The sequence below is a fragment of the Equus quagga genome, chromosome 11 (genome assembly GCF_021613505.1).
Source record: "Equus quagga isolate Etosha38 chromosome 11, UCLA_HA_Equagga_1.0, whole genome shotgun sequence".
NCBI classification, from domain to species: domain Eukaryota; kingdom Metazoa; phylum Chordata; class Mammalia; order Perissodactyla; family Equidae; genus Equus; species Equus quagga.
In genome coordinates, this window is record NC_060277.1 from 23,982,200 (window position 1) to 24,001,963 (window position 19,764).

At 39.1% G+C, this 19,764-nt stretch overlaps 2 protein-coding genes across 5 annotated transcripts in view; one reads left to right on the forward strand and one right to left on the reverse strand.

Moving 5' to 3' along the window:
* The window catches only part of CDC40 (cell division cycle 40), a 47,944-nt gene extending 39,817 nt beyond the window's left edge, over positions 1-8,127 (reverse strand). Inside the window, exon 1 of the mRNA XM_046675591.1 lies at positions 7,909-8,127. Coding sequence (XP_046531547.1) covers positions 7,909-8,097 — 189 coding nt within the window. The 5' untranslated portion in view covers positions 8,098-8,127. The remainder of the gene's footprint in view (positions 1-7,908) is intronic.
* A 444-nt stretch (positions 8,128-8,571) lies between these two features.
* WASF1 (WASP family member 1) overlaps positions 8,572-19,764 on the forward strand; it is a 61,609-nt gene continuing 50,416 nt past the window's right edge. For 2 of the 4 annotated variants that reach the window (XM_046676434.1, XM_046676438.1), the window contains exon 1: positions 8,743-9,102. The gene's annotated coding sequence lies outside the window, so the exon portion shown is untranslated. Of the gene's footprint in view, positions 8,640-8,742; positions 9,103-9,660; positions 9,923-19,764 lie in introns of those variants that run through there. The other 2 variants (XM_046676437.1, XM_046676436.1) reach the window with 2 other exon arrangements.

The following is a 19,764-nucleotide window of genomic DNA, read 5'->3' on the forward strand; positions in this document are numbered from 1 at the left end:
GCCCAAGTGACGGTCCTGAGCCTCAGCTGACAGGGAGCTGGGAGAATGAAAATCGGGGCTTTCAGCTTCTACAGGTGGGGGCAGGGAGGGATGTTCTTCACATTAGGACTCTTAAGGAAAGGGGTTCAAATGCTGGGCCGCCTAAAAGATGATATATATATATTACCCTAGAATGCACACTAGAATCTTCATTGATTAGAAATACTATCTTGCCTAGGGCTCAGAAGCAAAACCCAGTACCATAAAGTTAAAAGGTTATACACAAATTGCTTAAATTGCATAAAAACTAAATTACATGCTTTTCTCTCTTAATATTCAACTCCTAGTGATAAACTGCTTAAAATAACAAGAAGCTTAGCCACATTCATATCTCCCCAATGGATTTTATAGAATACAGTTGCTAGAACCACTTTATAATATGGCTTGCCAGATCTTCCTGATTAAGGGTATTTTAAATATTCTAAATTTGAATTATTTTGAACAGAGCATTATGAGATGCCAAGTTTTAAATGCAAAGTATAATTTAAAACGAATTACTCTTTATATAAGCAATGGTGGCAACTAATAAAAAATACAGATAGATCCCAGTTTCTGGCTCTTGCTAAAATTCTAGAACAAACTGAAGAACCTTCCGAAAATGAAGGATTATTAATTTTATATTTAATTAGAAAAACTTAGACAATACCTCAACCTTGTTTTAACACCCACAAGGAGTTCAATAATAATTAGGCATGCAATTGAAATTATTACAGAATTACCAAGGATTTCTATTCAGTTTTAATTATCCATAAAAATGAAAGTACAGTAAGTGAAGAACATCCTATGGGTCAAATAAGTTTAAAAAGTTTATCTTTTATAGATTCAAAGAAATTTGAGAATAAAACTAAATAATATTTACTTTTCAGTCCTTTTCACATTTCTACTGTTGTACAAATAAGAAAACAGAGGTAAAAGCACTTTGTAAACTATAAAGCAGAACATAAATATTAATCATTATTCTAAACTATTTATCAATTTATGGTATAGTTTTTTTCCCCCCAGAAAGTAGAAATGAAGACTTCCTAAAATGAGAGTCTAGGTGGATGAGACAAAAGAATAGAAATTCATATGAACACATCCTTTGAGTTTGGCCCTTAACAAACGCAGAGGGAAAAGGCGATCCATTTGAAGCTCACAAGTATGAGAAAGATCACCCAAGAAGAATGAATTTAAACATATGCTAAAATTAGAGGCAGAATTTTTATTCTACTCAAGTTGGCTGTGCTAAAGCAGGGAATGCACTGGGGAAAAGTAACATAGTCACTGACTGGAATGAGAGAAAGCCAGGTCTGCTTTTATTTTTTTAACTTTAGAGTCTATGAATAAGCAACTCTTGCAACCCAATTGGGCTCATTACATGATTTTCAAAGTGCAAAATCTGACAAGGTTGCATTAAAATAAATTTTTAACCAGAAAATACTCAACCATCGTCATACATTAAAGAACACAAATATGTTTAATTGGAGTTCTAGAATAAGAGGAGAGAGGACAGGATTAAAATATGTGAAGCGATAAGAACTGAGAACTTTCCAGAAATGCCGAAAGATCCACACTCCAAACCAATCAATTCACAATTAAAGAAACCTGACAAATTCTGAGCAGGACAAATAAAAAGAAATCCACACCTGTGTATTCCATAATGAATATAAAGAATGAAATGATATCCCAATAAAAGGGGGGGGGGGGCGGTGACTGTCTTAAAAGCAGTCAAAAGAAAAATAGCTACACTGACGGCTGGCTTGTTATCAGTAACACCGAAAATCAGAAGATCGTAGAATATTTTACTTTAAATACGCTGAGAGAAAATAGCTCTCAGCTAAGCAAACTAAACTCAGTGAAAATATTCAAGAAAGAGGGTTAAATAAAAAGTTTGAAGACAAACTAAAACTGAAAGCAGTTGCCACTAGTTAACCCCTACTAAGGGACATTCTCAAGTATGCATTACAGCAAAAGAAAGCGATCTAGCGTATGAGATGCATGAATCCACATCAGTCATCGTCATCTTCTGAGGTTTAAATATATACAAAAAATACAGGACAACTATAGCTAAAGTAGGGGTGGGGAGATGTGAATAAAATGGAAGTGCTCTAAGGTTCTTGCGCTGTTCACTAAGAGGCATACGTATTGATTAATTCAGACATTTCAATTTCTAGCGGGAACCACTTAACAGAAACTGAGGGCATCATTTATAAATGAGCAGAGGAAAAGAATGGAATGATAAAAAAACAATCAATCCAAAAGAATGGATGCCTAGTATACTAACCTTCTGCCTTTCTTCTTTCCTATTGCATGTATTTAAGGCTATACTTAAAAAGTATTGCTATGGCTGCACCTCACAAGTTCTGATGAATATTATTTTCCTTATTGTTCAGTTCAAAATATTTTCTATCATTTCTTTTTACTTTGGCCCACGGGTTACTGAGAAGCACAACTTCATAATTTTCAAATATGGGAATTTTATACTTATCTTTTTGTGACTGATTAGCTTAGATGCACTGTAGTCGGTGAATATGATAATATGATTTAAAATTTACTGAGATTTATTTTATGGCCTAGTACAGAGGATGGCAAACTATAGTTTGTGGGCCAAATCTAGCCCACGTTTGTTTCTGTACCAAGCTAAGAATGGTATTTACATTTTAAAGGGTTGTTTAAAAAGAAAGACAGACAGAAAGACACTGTGACAAAGATGGTATGTGGCCAGCACAGTCTCAAATATTTACTATGTGGCCCTGTACTGAAGTTTGACAATCCCTGGCCTAGAATATGGTCATTTTTTCAAAGAGTGTTTTATTAGTCCTTGAAAACAATATTCTGCATTGAGTTCTATATTCTTTATACTCTTTAGATAGAGTATGCTAATTTTGTTATTTAAATTTTCTGTATCGTTACTGATATATCTTGTTTCTTCTATCAATTATTAAGAGAGGTATATTAAAATCTCCCACTGTGATTACAGATTTGCTAATTTCTCTTTGTAGTTCTATCAGTTTTTGCTTAAATATTTTGAGCTTACATTATTAGGTGCATATGAATTGAAAATTTTTAAATACCTCTTTGTGAATCGAATCTTGTATCATTATGAAGAGACCCTTTTTCTGTTTTATTTTACTGATCTTAATACAACCAGTGCCGCCACCTTCTTTTGCTGGAATTTGCCTGATATATCCTTTTTCCATCTTTTTATTTTTGCTCTTTCTGGAGATCTTAGCAAGCATGGCAAAGCAAGAAAAAAAAATAAAAGTTGAAAGAAAGACGATACGGTCATATTTGCAGCTGATATGACCATGTAAGGAGTAAGATAAGTTAGAAAACTACATAAATGGAAAAAATAACGCTATTTATTAATATAATAGCATAAAAATAAGATGCACTTAGAAATACCTGCAACAAAACTGTACAAGATATTGTTGGAGAAAATTATAAACTATGGAAGAAATTAAAAACCTAAAGAAGATCTAAATGAATGAATAGATATAACATGTTTTCAAACGACTGAATCTATGATTCAATGCAACTCCAAACAAAATCCCACCTGGTGTTAGTAGAACTTTATGAGTCAATTCTAAACTGTATATAGAATTACAGGGGCCAAGAATAGCAAAGACATTCTGGAATAACAACGACAAAAAGGGGGGAGGGGCAGGCAGAGAGCCCTACCAAAGAGTGAGCCACAATTATTAAAAATGGTCACCTCATATACAAAAATTAATTCCCTGTGGATTTATGACTTAAATGTAAAAAACACACACATGGTCAGGGGCTGGCCCTGTGGCCAAGCCAGGGTGGTTAAGTTCACACGCTCTGCTATGGTGGCCTGGGGTTTCACCGTTTTGGATCCTGGGCACAGACCTAGCACCACTTACAAGCCATGCTGAGGCAGCGTCCCATACAGAACAAACAGAAGGACCTAGAACTAGAATATACAACTACGTACTGGGGGGATTGGGGAGAAGAAGAAGGAAAAAAAGAACAAAAGATTGGCAACAGATGTTAGCTCAAGTGCCCCCCCCCAAAAAAGTAAAGACATGGTTCTTTCAAAAGATAAAATGGGAGAGTATTTTTAAGACTTTGGGATAAGGAAGGATTTTTCAAACAAGAGACAGGAACCACAATCCATAAAAGAATAATTTGATAAGACTACACTAAATAAACCACTTCTGTTTATCAAGACAGTGAAGAGAGTGAAAAGACAAGCCACAAACTGGAAAAGATATTTGTAATACACATAACTGACAAAGGATGGTAGCCAGTAATACAAAGATCTCCTACAAATCAAAAGGAAGAAGACAACCCATTAGTTGCTTCAATAAGAAAAAAGAAATTCAAATCACCGATAACATATATGAAAAGATGCTTGGTCTCATTAGTGTTCAGGCAAATGGATTAAAAACATTGCATAAGTTTATTCTCTGCCAAAATGCTTGCTATTAGTCACAATACAATTAGTCATATACAGATGAACTTATTTGCATGCTTCACATCGCCTCTGTTGGTCATGTTTCTATCACTACGTTCACTATGTATAAGGCTTTTGTGGGTTTTTTGGACATATAAGCAGGTGTTGGTTCACAGACTAGCGATGATCAATGTCCCTGACTCTCTCATCACAGAACCTAGATCACTGGGGGGTGTAGCCCCAGCTCTGCTTCTAATGGACCCCTGGGACCTTATGCAACCTCTCCTTCTGGAGTACCTTACTTATAACCTGAAGTGATTGAACTAAGTCAGTTCTAGAGACATACCCTCACTCTCACCCAGTCAATGTACACTGATTCTCAATGTACATGCCATTTCAAGACTTTCTTTCTCATGTAATCTTTCATTCATTCTTTCTCATATATTCCCCTCAATCTTGTGTACTAGCCATTGGAGACATGAAAAGGAAAAGACACAAGAATCTCTGGTCCCCAGGGTCTCCCAACAGTCCAGGGGAAAGAAAAAAGCAACAAATGACAGCAATGTGGCAAGTGCTACAACTGAGGTAGGAAAAGGGGGCGAAGGCAGACAGAGGAGGAAATGCGTGCGCTGAGACTGAGTAGAGCAGAGGTTTTTTGGGCAGGAGGGAGGCATGGGGCAAAGGATTTCTAGGCAGAGAGACTAGTATGGGCACAATCTTGAGAGGAAAAAAGAAAACAAGGCTTTTGGGGCTTTGTCGAGAGTTCAGCATGAAAGAATGGCAGGTCTCACGGGTTCCACAAGGAACTCAGAAATTACCCAGTAGGCAACCCGGTGTCTTTGGGCAGGGAAGTGAGAGGATAACGCTGGAATTGAGAAAATCACTCTGGGTGCACTGTGAAGGAAAGAGTGCGGTATGGAACCAGGAGACAAGAAAGGAGGAAGTAGAAAGATCAGTTAGAAGGATATTATAATTGTCTTGAAGATAAATGATAAGAACCTGAACTAAACAGTGGCAGCAGACAAGGAAAGAGAGATTTGATAAATATCATTGTGTCACAATGGACAGGTCCCATTACCCAAAAGTAGAGGTTAAGGGAGAAAGAAAGTCAAGAATGACGCCTGAGAGAGGTAAGGAAGATAGGAAGTAAGGCTGTGTCAGCGAAGATGAAGAGGAAGGAACTGATTTGAGAGAAATGAAGCAGAAATGTTGGAACCAGTTGAACCACTACCTTCAGGGGCTGAGGAAGAAGGAAGAGAAGAGGAAGACCCCTTTGTTCTTGGCTGGACTAACGGGGGCGGGGGGGGGGGGGGGTTTGCAGGACGATTAATCAAAATGGGAAAAACAAGTGAAGCGGATTTTGAGGGAAAGAAAATGTGCTAATTTTTCAGCACATTGGATTGTAAGTGTCCGAGTGTCATCCTGGGAGAGAAGTTTAATAGTTCTGGAGCTAGCAAGGAGTTTAGAATTGGAAATAATAAGGATAGTGTGCCTGGTACCGTTCTAAGTGCTTAATATGCTTTAAGAAAAGCCTTTAACTCCGTGAGATAGGTACCAGTGTAATCCCTACTTTACAGATGAGAAAAACCTTAGGCACAGAGCACTCAAGTAACTTATTCAAGGTCACCATTTGGTTAAGTGTTGGAGCCAGGATTTCAATCCTAGCAGTCTTGATTCCAGAGCCTGTGTGAACCACTTCACAGTGTTCACCTGTAAGTCATCAGAAGCACAGACTGAGGGTGAAGGCATGGAAAATTTGAGGGGTGTAGAGAGGACTAAGGGCAGAGTCCCAGGAAACACCAATATTGAAAGGGAGAGAAGAAGAAGAAACAGGAGATCAGAAGACTGAGGATAGCCCCATGGAAGCCAAAAGGAGAGAAAGCTTCCAGAAAGAACTATCTAATGGCATCACTTGATGCAAATACTAAAGTCAGATGGCAGAACTTGACAACTAGAAGGCCAGCACATCACTCAGGGAGAGTAAGTAGTCTCCCAAGAGGTAAGGCTGGGCTGCACTGGGTGGAGGAGAAAATGACAGAGCTCCAAAAAGCTGAGCTGTGAAAGAAGGAAGATTCAGCAGGTTGCTGGAGGGGTATAAATTTGGGGAGTTTGCTTTGTTATAAAGAAAGGAGGATTCTAAGCATTCTTTCATATCAGAGGCCCGTTAATAAATAATAAAATTCATAAGGAGCTCACTACAAACCTGTAAAAGACCTAAGTTATAACACTAGACTTGGGAACATCTTAAATACAAAGGAATTTTGTACACTGTCTCCCCTCACCACATCTTGAGTTTCTGATCACCCTATTAGGCTCTGCTGGGCCGACACTACCAATCGGTGGATGCTCTCATTGGCCTTTAGACACGCCGACCTCTCCTTAGTTCTTCAATCACACTAGGCTCTTTGCCCTCTCAGGCTTGTTGCCTCCTTTGCCTGGAAACTCTTGCCTTAGCTTGCACATGGCTGGCTGCTTCTTGTTCTTTAGAGCCGCCTTTTCAAAGAGCATATCCCTGACCAAACCACGGAAGTCATGCTCCTACCTTATTCTCTACCATGGGACTCTATTTTTCTCCTTCACAGTGCACACTCCAATCTGTAACCACTTTATTTTCTCATATTTTACTGGCTGCCTCTTCCACTAGAATGTATGCATCATGATGGCACAAATGTCTGGCTTGATGGCCTGTGTCTTCAGCCCTTAGAACAGTTCCTCGCAAATAACGTGTTCAATAAATATTTGTTAAATGAACTATATAATCCATTTTCTCCCTCTATCACCTTCCTCAATTGAGATCATGCACAGTTTCTTGACTCCAAGGTCTTTTACTCATGTATTATAAATGTATCGACATATATAATCACAAGAGCTAACATTTATTGCACTTTTATTAGACACTAGGCTCTGTGCTATAGGCTTTCTTTCTATCATTTCACTTAATCTTCACAATATCCTCTCATATAGATAGGTGCTTTTAAAATCACCTCCACTGCACAGGGGAGGAAACAGAGGAGATTGTATAACTTGCCCAAGTCCACAGAAGTGGTGGAGCCGGGATCAGAATCCAGTTCTTACTTCAAACACAAAACAAAGCCAGATCACTGCTCACTTCAAGCGAGGGCACATACTCGAGTTAGGGAAGTCCTGATCTAGCTTTATCTATGTTCTGAGATAACTCCTGCTCTATCTACGCCACATACTTATCCATGAATTCGAAATTTCACCCCCTCTTCCCACTTGCTTTCTGATGGCGGGAGGCAAGAGAGGGGAGCAGTGGAGCTCTGTCCTGAACTTCCAATTCTCAGCATCTCCTGAGGAAGAGGCACGTAGAAAGGAGAAGCGAACCAAGCGTTAGCAAGTTATCTCTCAGCACTGAGGAAGAGGTAACCCGGGGTCTAACAAATGGGACTGCGGGATTTTGGAGCAGAAGCCGACAATTCCCGCACCGCATCAGCGGCCGAAGCGCTTACCTTAACTGCCACCTCCGGAGCCGAGTCCACCGCCACCGCCAGAGAGGGCTTGGCCGAAGGCGATTTCGTCAAGTGCATGAGAGAGTCGGCGGCTGGCAGCGGACACCGTCCGCCCTCACTGTCCGAGTCCGATTCGGACCCTGAACCCGAACCATAGGAAGCTGCCAGAGCTGCAATCGCAGCCGACATGACGGCAACAGATCCTCTGCGGAGACCAGGCCCGGGCGGAAGAAGAAGCGGCTCCCAGGTCCTGACAGATTGCCACAAAACACATTTTTCACCTCCTTGCAAGTCATTTATCACATTTCTAAACAACCAATTAATTAGCATTAGAATAAGTGAAACAGACCTGAGAATTTGGAAACACTTATCTAGCGAAATACAGAGAATTATAATACCTTATAACTTTCAGGACCTAGTCAGATAGATTAAAGACTACGAGTCCCGAAATACCCCGAGGTCGCGAGGTTCTACCCTCCCGGCGTGCAGAGCGGCGGGCCGTGAGAGAGGCATAATGGGAAGTGTAGTTTGGAGCGAGGGGGCGGGGCGGGGCGGGCAGGCTTCTCTTTGACCCCGCCCCTGAAAGGATGGTTCATTCAATTGGCTATCATCTTCCCTCATTCCCGGGCCAAGCGCTGTTCTCCCCGTCCCCCTCCCCCAAACTGAGGATTGGGCAATACCACAAAGCCTCAGGAGAGGGGGGGAAGAGCGGTATTCATCCCCACGGATGGGTGAGTGGGCGGAGGCTGAGTTTCGCACCGCGGTAGCACCTGGGCCCTGGGGGCTGAAGAGGAAAGTGACAATCTTAAGTTGGAAGACCTTGATGGGCGGGGAATAGCTCCCGGTGGGAAGGATGGGAGCTTAGGTGGCGAGAGTCCAGCGGTCCCCCCTGCTTCAGGCTCTGGTCCCCGCGCCCGGTTGTGGAGCGCCGCGCGCGGGGAGGGGGCGGTGGGGGGCGGCGGCGGCTCGCGGTGTTGTTCGCTCGCGCGTCGAGCACACGGTGGGTCCGGCAACTGGCGGGCGCCGCAGGCGGCGTTGCCCGTGGCCCGCGCCTCGGCCGCTGCCCGGAGCGGGTCCCACCCCGGAGCCTGACGTGCCTGGAGGCTCTAGGTGGAGTCCCGGGAGCTGAGGGGGACCGGCGGCCGCCGCCGAAGCATGAAGAAGGGGTAAGGCAGGAGCCCCCAAGATCTCACGGTGAGCGCGCGTCTCTCAGGAATCGTGTTCTGGGGGGCGAGGTGATGGGGAGGAACTCTCCTCGCCGGCCGGAACGGAGAGGGGTGCGCGTGGAGCTCCCGTCCGGAGGGGTTCCGGGCACGGGCGCCTCCCCCCGCGGCCGCCACCCCCATTCGCAGGTGCCGGAGTCTGGCCGCCCACCCGCCAGCCGGACTGGGAGCCGAGGGCGACGGCGGCCGGCGGGCGCGCCTGGTGTCGGTCGCAGGGACCGCCCGAGGCGGCTCTAGGCGGGGGACTGCGGGTCTCACCTGAGGTGCCCCGCCTGAGCGCCCCCGCGCCCGCCCCCGGGCCTGTGGCTCCGGGGGGGCTGCAGCACGGGGCGGCGGCGGAGCCCCGGCGCGCCGGCGCGCGCGTTTGCGTCCTCGGACATAACGGGCCAGCGAGTGCGGGGCTCTCTTTCTTCGCTGCGAGAGGAGGCGAAGCGCGGCGGTCGCCTCCGATGCCTATTAATGCCGGGGGGTGTCTCGGGCAGAGTTGTGGAGCCGCTCACTCAGCTCCGATGTCGGCCGGACTCGCCCATTGTGCCACCCGGATAATTATTCAACTATGCAGCATCCATTGCACCTTTCCCATTTTTCTTCTCCCCTTGCTACAGCATGCCCCCTAGCTTCGGTACTCTGACGCCTTCTCTTGCACTTGCGGGTGATGAACTGGAATAATGATGAAAAGAAAGCCCGTCTGAACATTCACAACCTGTCCTATAGCCGATTAATTGATTAATCCCCAGCTGCACTAGATACTTTAATACGACTCGGTCTACTCCTATCCTCTTCTCTATAAGGTGTGTCTTGGATGATGTTTTAATTTTTTCTTTGGTGTTAGATTCTCGTATTGGCTAAGTCTTATTTCTCTCCGGTAATGGATGTGATTGATTTATTGGTCATTAACCCGTCTAATGTTCTTAAATTTAACTTGAATGCTAGGTAACTTTCGTTTTTCTTGTCGTTGATAGCACTATACCGTAATTACAAATGCAGTCTCAGTCTGAACTCTCGGGAACAGTTTTTCCTTTATGCTCAAGTTTCTTTTAGGAAAAGTATTTTTATTTATGTCGGAGATTTGAATAAAGAACTTGATATAAAATTTCTCAAGTTTTGAATAAGAAAAGTTTTGTATTTCTTTATTTTTCAGTAACAGAATGTTTGATTGCTAATCATAGCCTTCGTTGAATGAAAGGAAGCATTTAATATTTAAGATAGGGTTTTAACTGCCATAATGAGCCTTCCTTAATTTATCTAAATTTTATTTTTTATTCAGTTCGTTTCTTTGCAGTATCATGTATTTACTTCTGGAATTTGTTCTCAGTTTTCTAAGTTTTGTTTACAAGGATGAGTAGGCTCCAATTTTGTATGATCTGTCTGAAAGAGGAAATATTTTTTGAAAATGGAAAACAACTGTTGGTTACTTGATTATTATGTTAAAAACTGTTTACATCTCATTATTTAAAAGTAAATGATTCACTGCCAAAAGGAAGTGTTTTCCTTTTCTTTTCCTAGTCTTTCCTTCCCAGCTTTTCTTGTTTAAGCTTGTTGCCCTAACCCTCTTGATACAACGGAATTGCACATAGGCATTGCAGAGGCAGTTGGTTTAAGGTACAGTAATTGTTTTATGGCACTTGGAAGTGGCGCACATATAATATAACTTGATGATGTAGGATCAATTGCTTGGTTGGGAAATGACCTTGCAATTTACAAAATGGACACCTTTGTGCCTTGGTTTTCTTACATGTAAATAGAGATAGTGCCCATTTATGCCACTAATTAGTATGCATAAGTTCAGTAAAGATGTTTTCAGAATGCTTTTAAAGAAAATATAAATATTTTAGCTGATGGATGTTGAAAATATTTCTTTGTAAAATACAATGAAAAAATGTCATTAGGATTTTTCGTGGCATGTTAGAATGGCTGATTTACAATGAATTTTGCTTTGGAGACGTAGGGCTGTAAATTGAAGAATGTTTCTTATACATTGTGTTTTTAATAATTGCAAATTTAATAGGTATTATAGTTAATACCTATAGGTAGTTATAAATATAGGTGTAGTTAATATTGATAAAAAAGTTATACGATTTGTTAATAGACAGAGTATTGAATTAAGTTTGTGAAAAATAAGATCTTCAGAAAACATTAAGGCCTTTTTCATTGAAAAATTCTCACATGACACAATCCAAAATACATGTTGCGATCATTTGTAAGGTATAATATGGAGCTATTTTTAAATTATACAGGTTTGTAAATAACCATATATTCAGAGGCAATGTCTTAATATTGTATACTACTATATTTAATTATACATTTTGCTTTATTTTCAGAATAGTTTAGGGTATTATTTCCCAGTGCTTGATTTTCATTATCACAGTAGATAGTAGTTTTTGATTTCTTCATTGGAGGATTAACTCAGTTAATTTTCATAGCAAAAACTGCTGTTAAAATATTATATTATTGGAACTTTTACCAAAACAGTACTTCTTGTTACTTTGTGGGAAAATTTCCTATCAATTTTAAGACTGTTGAAATGTCTTGAAGATTACTATTGTATAGTTTCTTTTTTGAGAATTAATTTGATTACATTTTTTAATGTTTTCTTAAATGACCAACTGAAATTCAGCTGTCATTATCACTTGGGTAAATACAGTTAACTTGAGGTTTTTCCAGACTCCTTGAGGATAGGAACTAACCTGATGCTTACTATCGTAAATCCAAAGTCACTAGCATAGTGTTTAGCAAATGGTAGGAGCTCAATTTTTTTTGGTGGACAATTAAATGAGTGAGTGAAGGATATCTATTGATTTAACGTACTGAGTAGAAATTTTTAAAAATAGATTCTCAAACATTAATTTTAACTTGTGAAACATATAGCTTTATCTCAAGAGAAGAGAGAAAAATGTATTTGGAGGTTCTTTGAACTTCATTTAGCTGTTCAGATATAATTCCTGTACCCACACATTTTTTGAACTAGCACTAAGTACTCTGTAATATATACATCATCAACCTGTCATTTATGAAATGACAATTTTCTTCTTACCTTTTATAGCTCACTTCATGAAAATATACATTGAAGGTTTTTCTGTTGATGTTTTTCCTAAATTAGATTAGTATAGACATGTGTTTGATTCTTTTTGACTTATTTTGGTTTTCCAGTGAAATATTAATAAAAAGATGTATGTTTACATCTTTTATATCCTGTGCTAAACATTCCTGAATAACTAATTTTAAAAATAAATGACCCTTGGGGGCTGACCCTGTGGCATAGTGGTTAAGTTTGGAGTGCTCTGCTTTGGCTGCCCAGGTTTGTGGGTTCAGATCCGGGTCACAGACGTACACCACTTGTCAGCCATGCTGTGGCCGCGATGCACATATAAAGTGGAGGAAGATTGGCACAGATGTTAGCTCAGGGCGAATCTTCCTCAGCAAAAAATAAATAAATGACCCCTAAGGTGCAGCTTTTTATAAAATGAAGCTTTTTATGTGTTTTTAGTTATCATATTCAGTTTATAATTTTGAGTCTTTGTGTATTGGTAGTTCCTAACTTGGAATGAGATTGATTATACTTTAAAACTTGTAAAATGGTTTAGAACTTGGAACTTACTCTCTCAGAAACACTATGCTTAGTGGTTAGATTTGCAGGCAACCCACCAAATTTAAACCATAATATACCTGAATTAGAGGATTAGGCTAATAATACTAGAGAATTATGAAATTATATTAATAATAATTAGCATAAATATTATATTGAAAAACCTCTAATACTGTGCACAACAATCTTTGGGAAAATCAGTTCAGAATCTACCTTGAAATGCTAGGAATACATTTCTCTTGTGTTACGCACGACAATATATTAGGAACTTGTCCTCTGACACCCACTGGAGGTGAGGAGGAGGATCTTCTTCAGTTCAGTGGGTGGTGTAGCCTTATGTCATCTGGGGCAAGAGGTTGGAGGATGAGAGCAAAAGGAGCTAGTGTCTTCTGTGTTAACACTGGGCAAGTCATTTTACCTCTCAGGGTCTTTGGTTTTCTCAGTTCTAAAGTGAGAAGGTTGAAGTAGATGATCTCTGAGATTGTTATAAATAAAATTCAGAGGCGCTTTGAAGCTCAGTGTAACCCCCCTTTTTTCTGATAGTTCATTTTCCCTTTCTAATATTATTGCTTACATACATCCTGTCAGGGAATTTCTCCTTTCTGGATCCACCCCTGAAAAGATAATAGTCTTAATCTTTTCCTCACATGCTTATTCTTGGAAGCAAGACGTTTTAGGTTTTTAAAGGAGTTTTCTTGTTATACTGGTTGTTTTGTTTTGTCTGTTTTTATCCCTTTTTTTTTTTAACTTCCAGCACCACCAAGAGACAGAATTAAGATGATTTCTTTTGTTTTCCTCTTTTGAGTTTTTTTACCGGCAGCCTATAAGTAAAATCAAGGTAGATTTTATTTATACTTTGGAGAAAGCATATCCAGTGAATCTCCAGGGAAATGTTTTTATAAGGAAAAATATTGGAACTGATTTTATGCAATGGGTGTATGAAGGTAAAGAGACGGAGTGTGGCCTGGGGATAGGATTGGCAGATAATGTGTGGGATATCTTGTATTTTTATTTGCTAAATCTGGCAGCCTTATCTTGGGTGCTGTGGAACTTGTACGGCAGGAGTACTGGCGTGGTGGGGTTGGAGGCAGAGTGAGAATGTGAGTTTATGAACTCCTTGAGGACAGGAGTTTTGTTGTTGTTTTGGTTGGTTGATTTGTTTTGCTTTGCTTCATTTTTCTGTTTCCAGTATTTGTTCTTTGGTTTAAGCTAAAGGTATATTTGAGTGGATACAATTACTACAGGATAGCAGGTACATAATTCTCTTAGGAAGGTGAAAAGATCAGGATGCTGTAAGAAAAGGGGTCATGAAAACAGCTATGTTTGTCATATACAGTGGAGTATTTTGTAGGTTTTTAGTTAACTTCTTATTTGAAGGTTAATAATATTCAAGAATAACAGACAACATAGTCTCCTAAGACGGCTTGTATATGTGCAAGTCAGTGTATAGGTACTGTTACATATATTATCTTATTCACTTGATATCATAGTTCTGTGAGGATTTTCTGGGAGAAGGGGCTTAACTAAATTAAACAAGTTGCTTATTCTGCTTAGCAGAAACTCGAGTTCTCTGGGAACCACTTTCTCTTCCCAGTAAGTTACTGCTAGAGCAGCCATTTTAATAACTTGATAACAGTAATTCTGCCTGCCTGCTACCCTCCTCCTCTTCTGCAATTGGTTGATCTAGTGGTGATTACTCCCTGTCTCATGCTAAGCCAATTCATTCAGCATGTAATTCTTGAGGGTCAACTAGATGTTAGAAGATATAATAGAGAGCAACACAGCTCTTGATTCTCTTAGAGTTAACAGATTCTAAACAAATATACACATTTATAATTAGAAATTTTGGGAGTGTTATAAAGGAAAAGAATGGGGAACCTAATTTACCTTGGGAGTCAAGGAGGGCTTCTTTGAGGAAAGATAAGTAGAAGTTAACTAGTTGCAAAATGGAGGGAGTGCAAAGAATATGTGTAAAACAGTTTTGGGATGGGAAAGAGCTTGGTAGGTTCAAGGAACTAAAAAAACGCCAGAGTAGATAAAGCTCAACTTTAAGGTGAGCAAGAGGGATTGTGGCTTGATACGAGGTTGCAGGAGGTGAACAGGAGCCAGACCATTGAAGGCCCACATAAGTCTTGGTTCAATGGAACTTAGGATTTTAGTGTATTGGGGAAGGCCATAAAGGATTTTAACCAGGTCGATGACTGGATCAGATCTGTCTTTTAAAAAGATCACTCTGGCTTGGAGGGGCCAGGGAGGTCAATCACAATTCTGCCCATTTCTGTAGTTTATTGGTCCAGTTCTAGATACCTGTGCTAAGCCAGGCCACTCAACTTTTCTTGGATCCTAAGTGCCCAGAGGGTTGAATAATTTGTTTGCTCTCTGGTGGCTGCAGCTGTAAGATACAAGACTCAGAAACTGTTAATGGCCTTGTTTCTTGCCATATGAACTAGATAAGCAGTGGCATCTGGAGGAATGACCAAGGAGAGAAGCAGACATACAAAGAGTCCTGACTGTATTCAGATGTCTTTGTCCATGGTCCTGAGATTGGGTTCCAAGAGACACTCTAAATCTTTGCAATAAGTTGTCCTTTTTGCATAAACTAGTTGAACTTGTATTTGTGGTACTTGACAACCAGCCAACCTACATAGTCTTCTTATAGATTAAGTAATTTGTAGAAGATCACGTGGCTAATAAAAATGGTAGAGGTGGAATTTGAACACAGATTTCAATATCCCATTTTTTCTTAATACCCTATGCTACCAAGATAGGTAGCTTCTTTAACAGTTCTAAAAGAATTCTAAGGACGTGGATTTGGGGTGTGATAATACCTCTTGGATGATAATGGCAGCAGTGCTTTATTTGGGGTATGTTTGACAATGGTAGAGCTTCCTGCCATTCTGTCCTCTTGAGTAACAGTTAGTCAGGTCTACTCTAATAAGTTAACGTTTCTATATTGACTAACTCATTTGAAAAGAAAAAGAAAAAGCTTGTGTGTCAGGCCATGGATTAACTTATTCAATTCTTCCACTAAAATATATGAAGTCTTTCATGTTTTCACATTATGCTACAAAAGTAAATAAGCTTTTTTGTTTATCACTCTTTAATAAGACATCTGTTGTCTTATGTTGGTCTTTTTTGGGGTAAATTTTTGTAACATACATGTACTAGAGATCATACCAGAGAATTGTGGAAAGGTTAAGCAAAAAGGGAGGAACAGGAGAATCATTTCATATTTTGCTTGAGAATGAAGACTAGCACTTAGTTATTTTAAAAACCAAAATAAAAACTTTGTGTGATACATCATGATACATGGCTAGAAATTTATCAGTTTTGTTGATATTTTCAAAGACCCCTCTTTTGGTTTCATGGACTTTCTCTGTTGATTTCCTATTTTCAATTTCATTGATTTCTCCTCTAATTTGTTTTTCTTCTGCTTGCTTTTTAGGCCTATATTCCTCTTCTTTTTCTGATTTTCTAAGGTGGAAGCTGCAATTATTGATTTTAGATCTTTGTTCTTTTCTAATATATGCATTTAGTGCTACAAATTTCCTTCTACGCACTGCTTTTGATGGATCCTACACATTTTGATAAGTTGTATTTTCATTTACTTCAAAATACTTAAAAATTTCTCTTGGGACTTCTTTGACTCATGTGTCACTTAGAAATGTGGTGTTTGGTCTCCAAATATTTTGGGATTTTCTAGCTATCTTTCTGCTATTGCTTTCTAGTTTAATTCCATTGTGGTCTCAGAGCATACAGTGTATGATGTCTATTCCTTTAAATTTGGGGAGGTGTGTTTAATGGCCCAGAATGTGGTCTGTATTGGTGGATGGTCTGTGTGAGCTTGAGAAGAATGTTCTGCTGTTCTTGGTGAAGTTCTGTTTTTTTCATTCTCTTTTCTCTTTATGTTTTAGTTTGGGAAGATTCTGTTGATACTTCTTCAAGCTCACTGATTCTTTCCACAGCTGTATCCCATTTACTGATGATCCTATCAAAGGATTTTCATTCTTCATTTCTGTTAGTGTTTTTGATTTCTAATATTTCTTTTCGATTGGTTCTTAGAATTTCCATTTTTCTGCTTACATTACCCATCTGTTCTTGCATGTTGTCCATTTTTTCCATTAAATCCCTTAGCATGTAATCATAGTTATTTTAAATTCCCAGTCTGATAATTACAGAATGTCTGCCATATCTGAATCTGATGCTTACTTTGTCTCTTCTAACTGTGCTTTTTCTTTCCTTTTAGCAAGACTTATAATTTATTCTTGAAAGCCAGACATAATAAATAGGATAATAGGAACTGAGGTTGTTTTTGTTTCCCTTGTTGTCTTTGAGTTTCCCTAGAAACATCTTAAGCAGAGTCTGAGCCTTGCAGTTTTTTCAGCTATAGTCCTGTTATTATATAGGAGCCCTATTCATGTGGTGCTGAGGTGTAGGGGGTGGGGAAGTGCTCTGTAATCCTGTGGTTAGATATCAGTCTTTTGCTGGGTCTGTCTCCCTGGGCCTTTACAAGTGCTTCTAAACCCCCTGTCCCCCATATAGATATGTCATTAAGACTAGAATGGGCAGGAATTGGGTAATTTTTCTTTCCCTAAGTTGGATAAGACTTTGGTAAAGTCTTTTCCTTTGCTGAATAGGCTTTTGTTGTGGAGAACTCTCTGGACTTACTTAAAACAGGGTACTTTTTCCCTTTCCTGACCAAGTGGGAGATTTTTCTTTGATCCTCACTGTGAGAGCCCCATGGGGCATAAAACCTAGGAAAGTGTAGCAGCTCCCCTTAGACTAGACCCCCAGGAATTTTGACTCTCAAACTAGTCCGCAGTCAGCCTCCAGCATCTTGTTGAAGTTGCTTTTTAAGTGTTCATACCGGATTTTGGTTCCTGTGGCTTCTGCTTTGGTTAATATGTATTCACCATTCCTCTAGTTTGGGTGACAGTTTGACCTGTGACCTCAGTCTCTGATGGATCTAAGAAAAGTCCATTGGTTTTCAATTTGTTCAACTTTTATCTTATTGTGAGAGAAGGAGTGGTGACTTTCATGCTGTTAGAGTGGAACCTGGAAGTACCATATTTAGGGGGAAAAAAAAACTCTGTGTGGTATTCTATTGTATAGATATCCTAAAATGTTTCACTTGTTCTCCACTCTTAGATGTTTAGGGCTGCTTTCTTTCTTTTTATGTGACAGGCTGTGCTCTAATAACTCTCTTTCAGTGAACTGCAATTTTAATTTTAATGGCTATTTTCAGTTATCTATATCTCTTCCAGCCATTTACCCAGGAATTAATCAGGAATTGACTGTATTTAAATCAGAAGACTGGATTTAATTCTTAAGGCTTTCACTTATTTTGTAATCTTGGACCATTTTATTTTTGATCAGTTTTCTTTTCTGTAAAATGTAAATGATAACTATCTTGGAGAGTTGTAAGTATTAAATGTTATATTAGAAGGCATTTGTAAACTATAAAGCACTATATAAAGGTTAGATGATTTAGGTATATTAAATTGTGATGTAAACTATGAGGCTTAGTAGTCAGGCACCTTGAAAATTAAATAGCTTGAGACTGGGCTGCCTAGTACAAGATTTTGAATTATTGGTAATTCTGAGAAAGGGGCCATAGTTGATTCTGAGGGAGATAGCTAAATAATAAGTACACCTTAAAAACTTAATTGAGAAAATAATGTGTTGATAGCAGCTGATATTTAAACTTATGATAGAATACGTTAGATTTTATGAAGGTAAGAACTAAGAAAAATAAGCAAAGCCATTTTTATGTCGCTCTACAACTTGGCAGTCAGTATATGTTCTGAAACATTTTGATAAGACTGTTAATCGGATAGAATTTAGATTTTTCATTTATTTCAATATTCTTCTCTAAAGTGGTTTAGTGATTTTTGAGGTAACACAGTCTTTAGTACTCATCACTACTCAAAAGCGTGATCTGTGGACCAATGGTGTCAACAACATCTGAGAGCTTGTTAGAAATGCAGAATATTAGGTCTACCCCATATCTACTGGATCAGAATCTACTGAATCATTTTGAGAAGATTCCTGGGTGACTGGTATATACATTAATGTTTGAGAAGCTCTTGCTTAGTGTATGTAAATCTGGCAGTCGAGAAAGACCTTTTTCAAGGTTTTCAACTACGGTCATGTGTTATTTAATGACTTGGACACGTTCTGAGAAACACGTCCTAGGGCAGTTTTGTCATTGTGTGACATCACAGAGTGCACTTACACAAACCTAGATAGTTTAGCCTGCTGCACACCTAGACTCTGTGGTACTAATCTTATGGGACCACTGTTGTATATGCAGTCCGTCATTGACCAGAATATCATTATGCAGCACCTGATTGTACAGTGTCTCTGAATGGCTTATGATTGAAAGAGAGAAATGGATATTGGGTTAAGTGTAACTTTACCAGTATTGATAGAAATTGTGCTAAAAAGAGGAATGTACTAATCTATTTTAAAATCCTACCTAACAAAGATGAGGATACGCTGTTGATAAGCCTAATGATCTATAGGTCGATATTGAAATTATTTTTTAAAGAAAAATTAGATTAAGTTTTAAACTTATAAAATGTTGTAATGGTTCCTTCGTCTGACTTTATTGGGAATTAAGAGATTCCATTTACATGTCTTTTCCAAAAAATTATGACTTCTCCCTTTAAAAGTAAAATTTGTATTTTAATTACTTTACATGGAAATAGTTCTAAAAATATTATGCAGTTTTCTGCTTCTTTAAACAAAGCATGTGGAACATAATTTAACTTTTTCTTAATGATAAAGATTCCCCTAGGACCTACCAAAGCTTTATACATATATATAGATACTCAATTAAACTGATGAATTGACTCATTGTGAAGACCTACTAATAGTATTATTTGTTGTAATAATAAAGGTGTTGATTATTAAAGGATGTTGAATTGTTTATCCATATAACAAGTGATCCTACATCACTGGCCTACATTACTGTGTTTGCTTTTTTTTTTCCTGCTGAGGAAGATTAGCCCTGAGCCAATATCTGTACCTGTCTTCCTTTTTTAC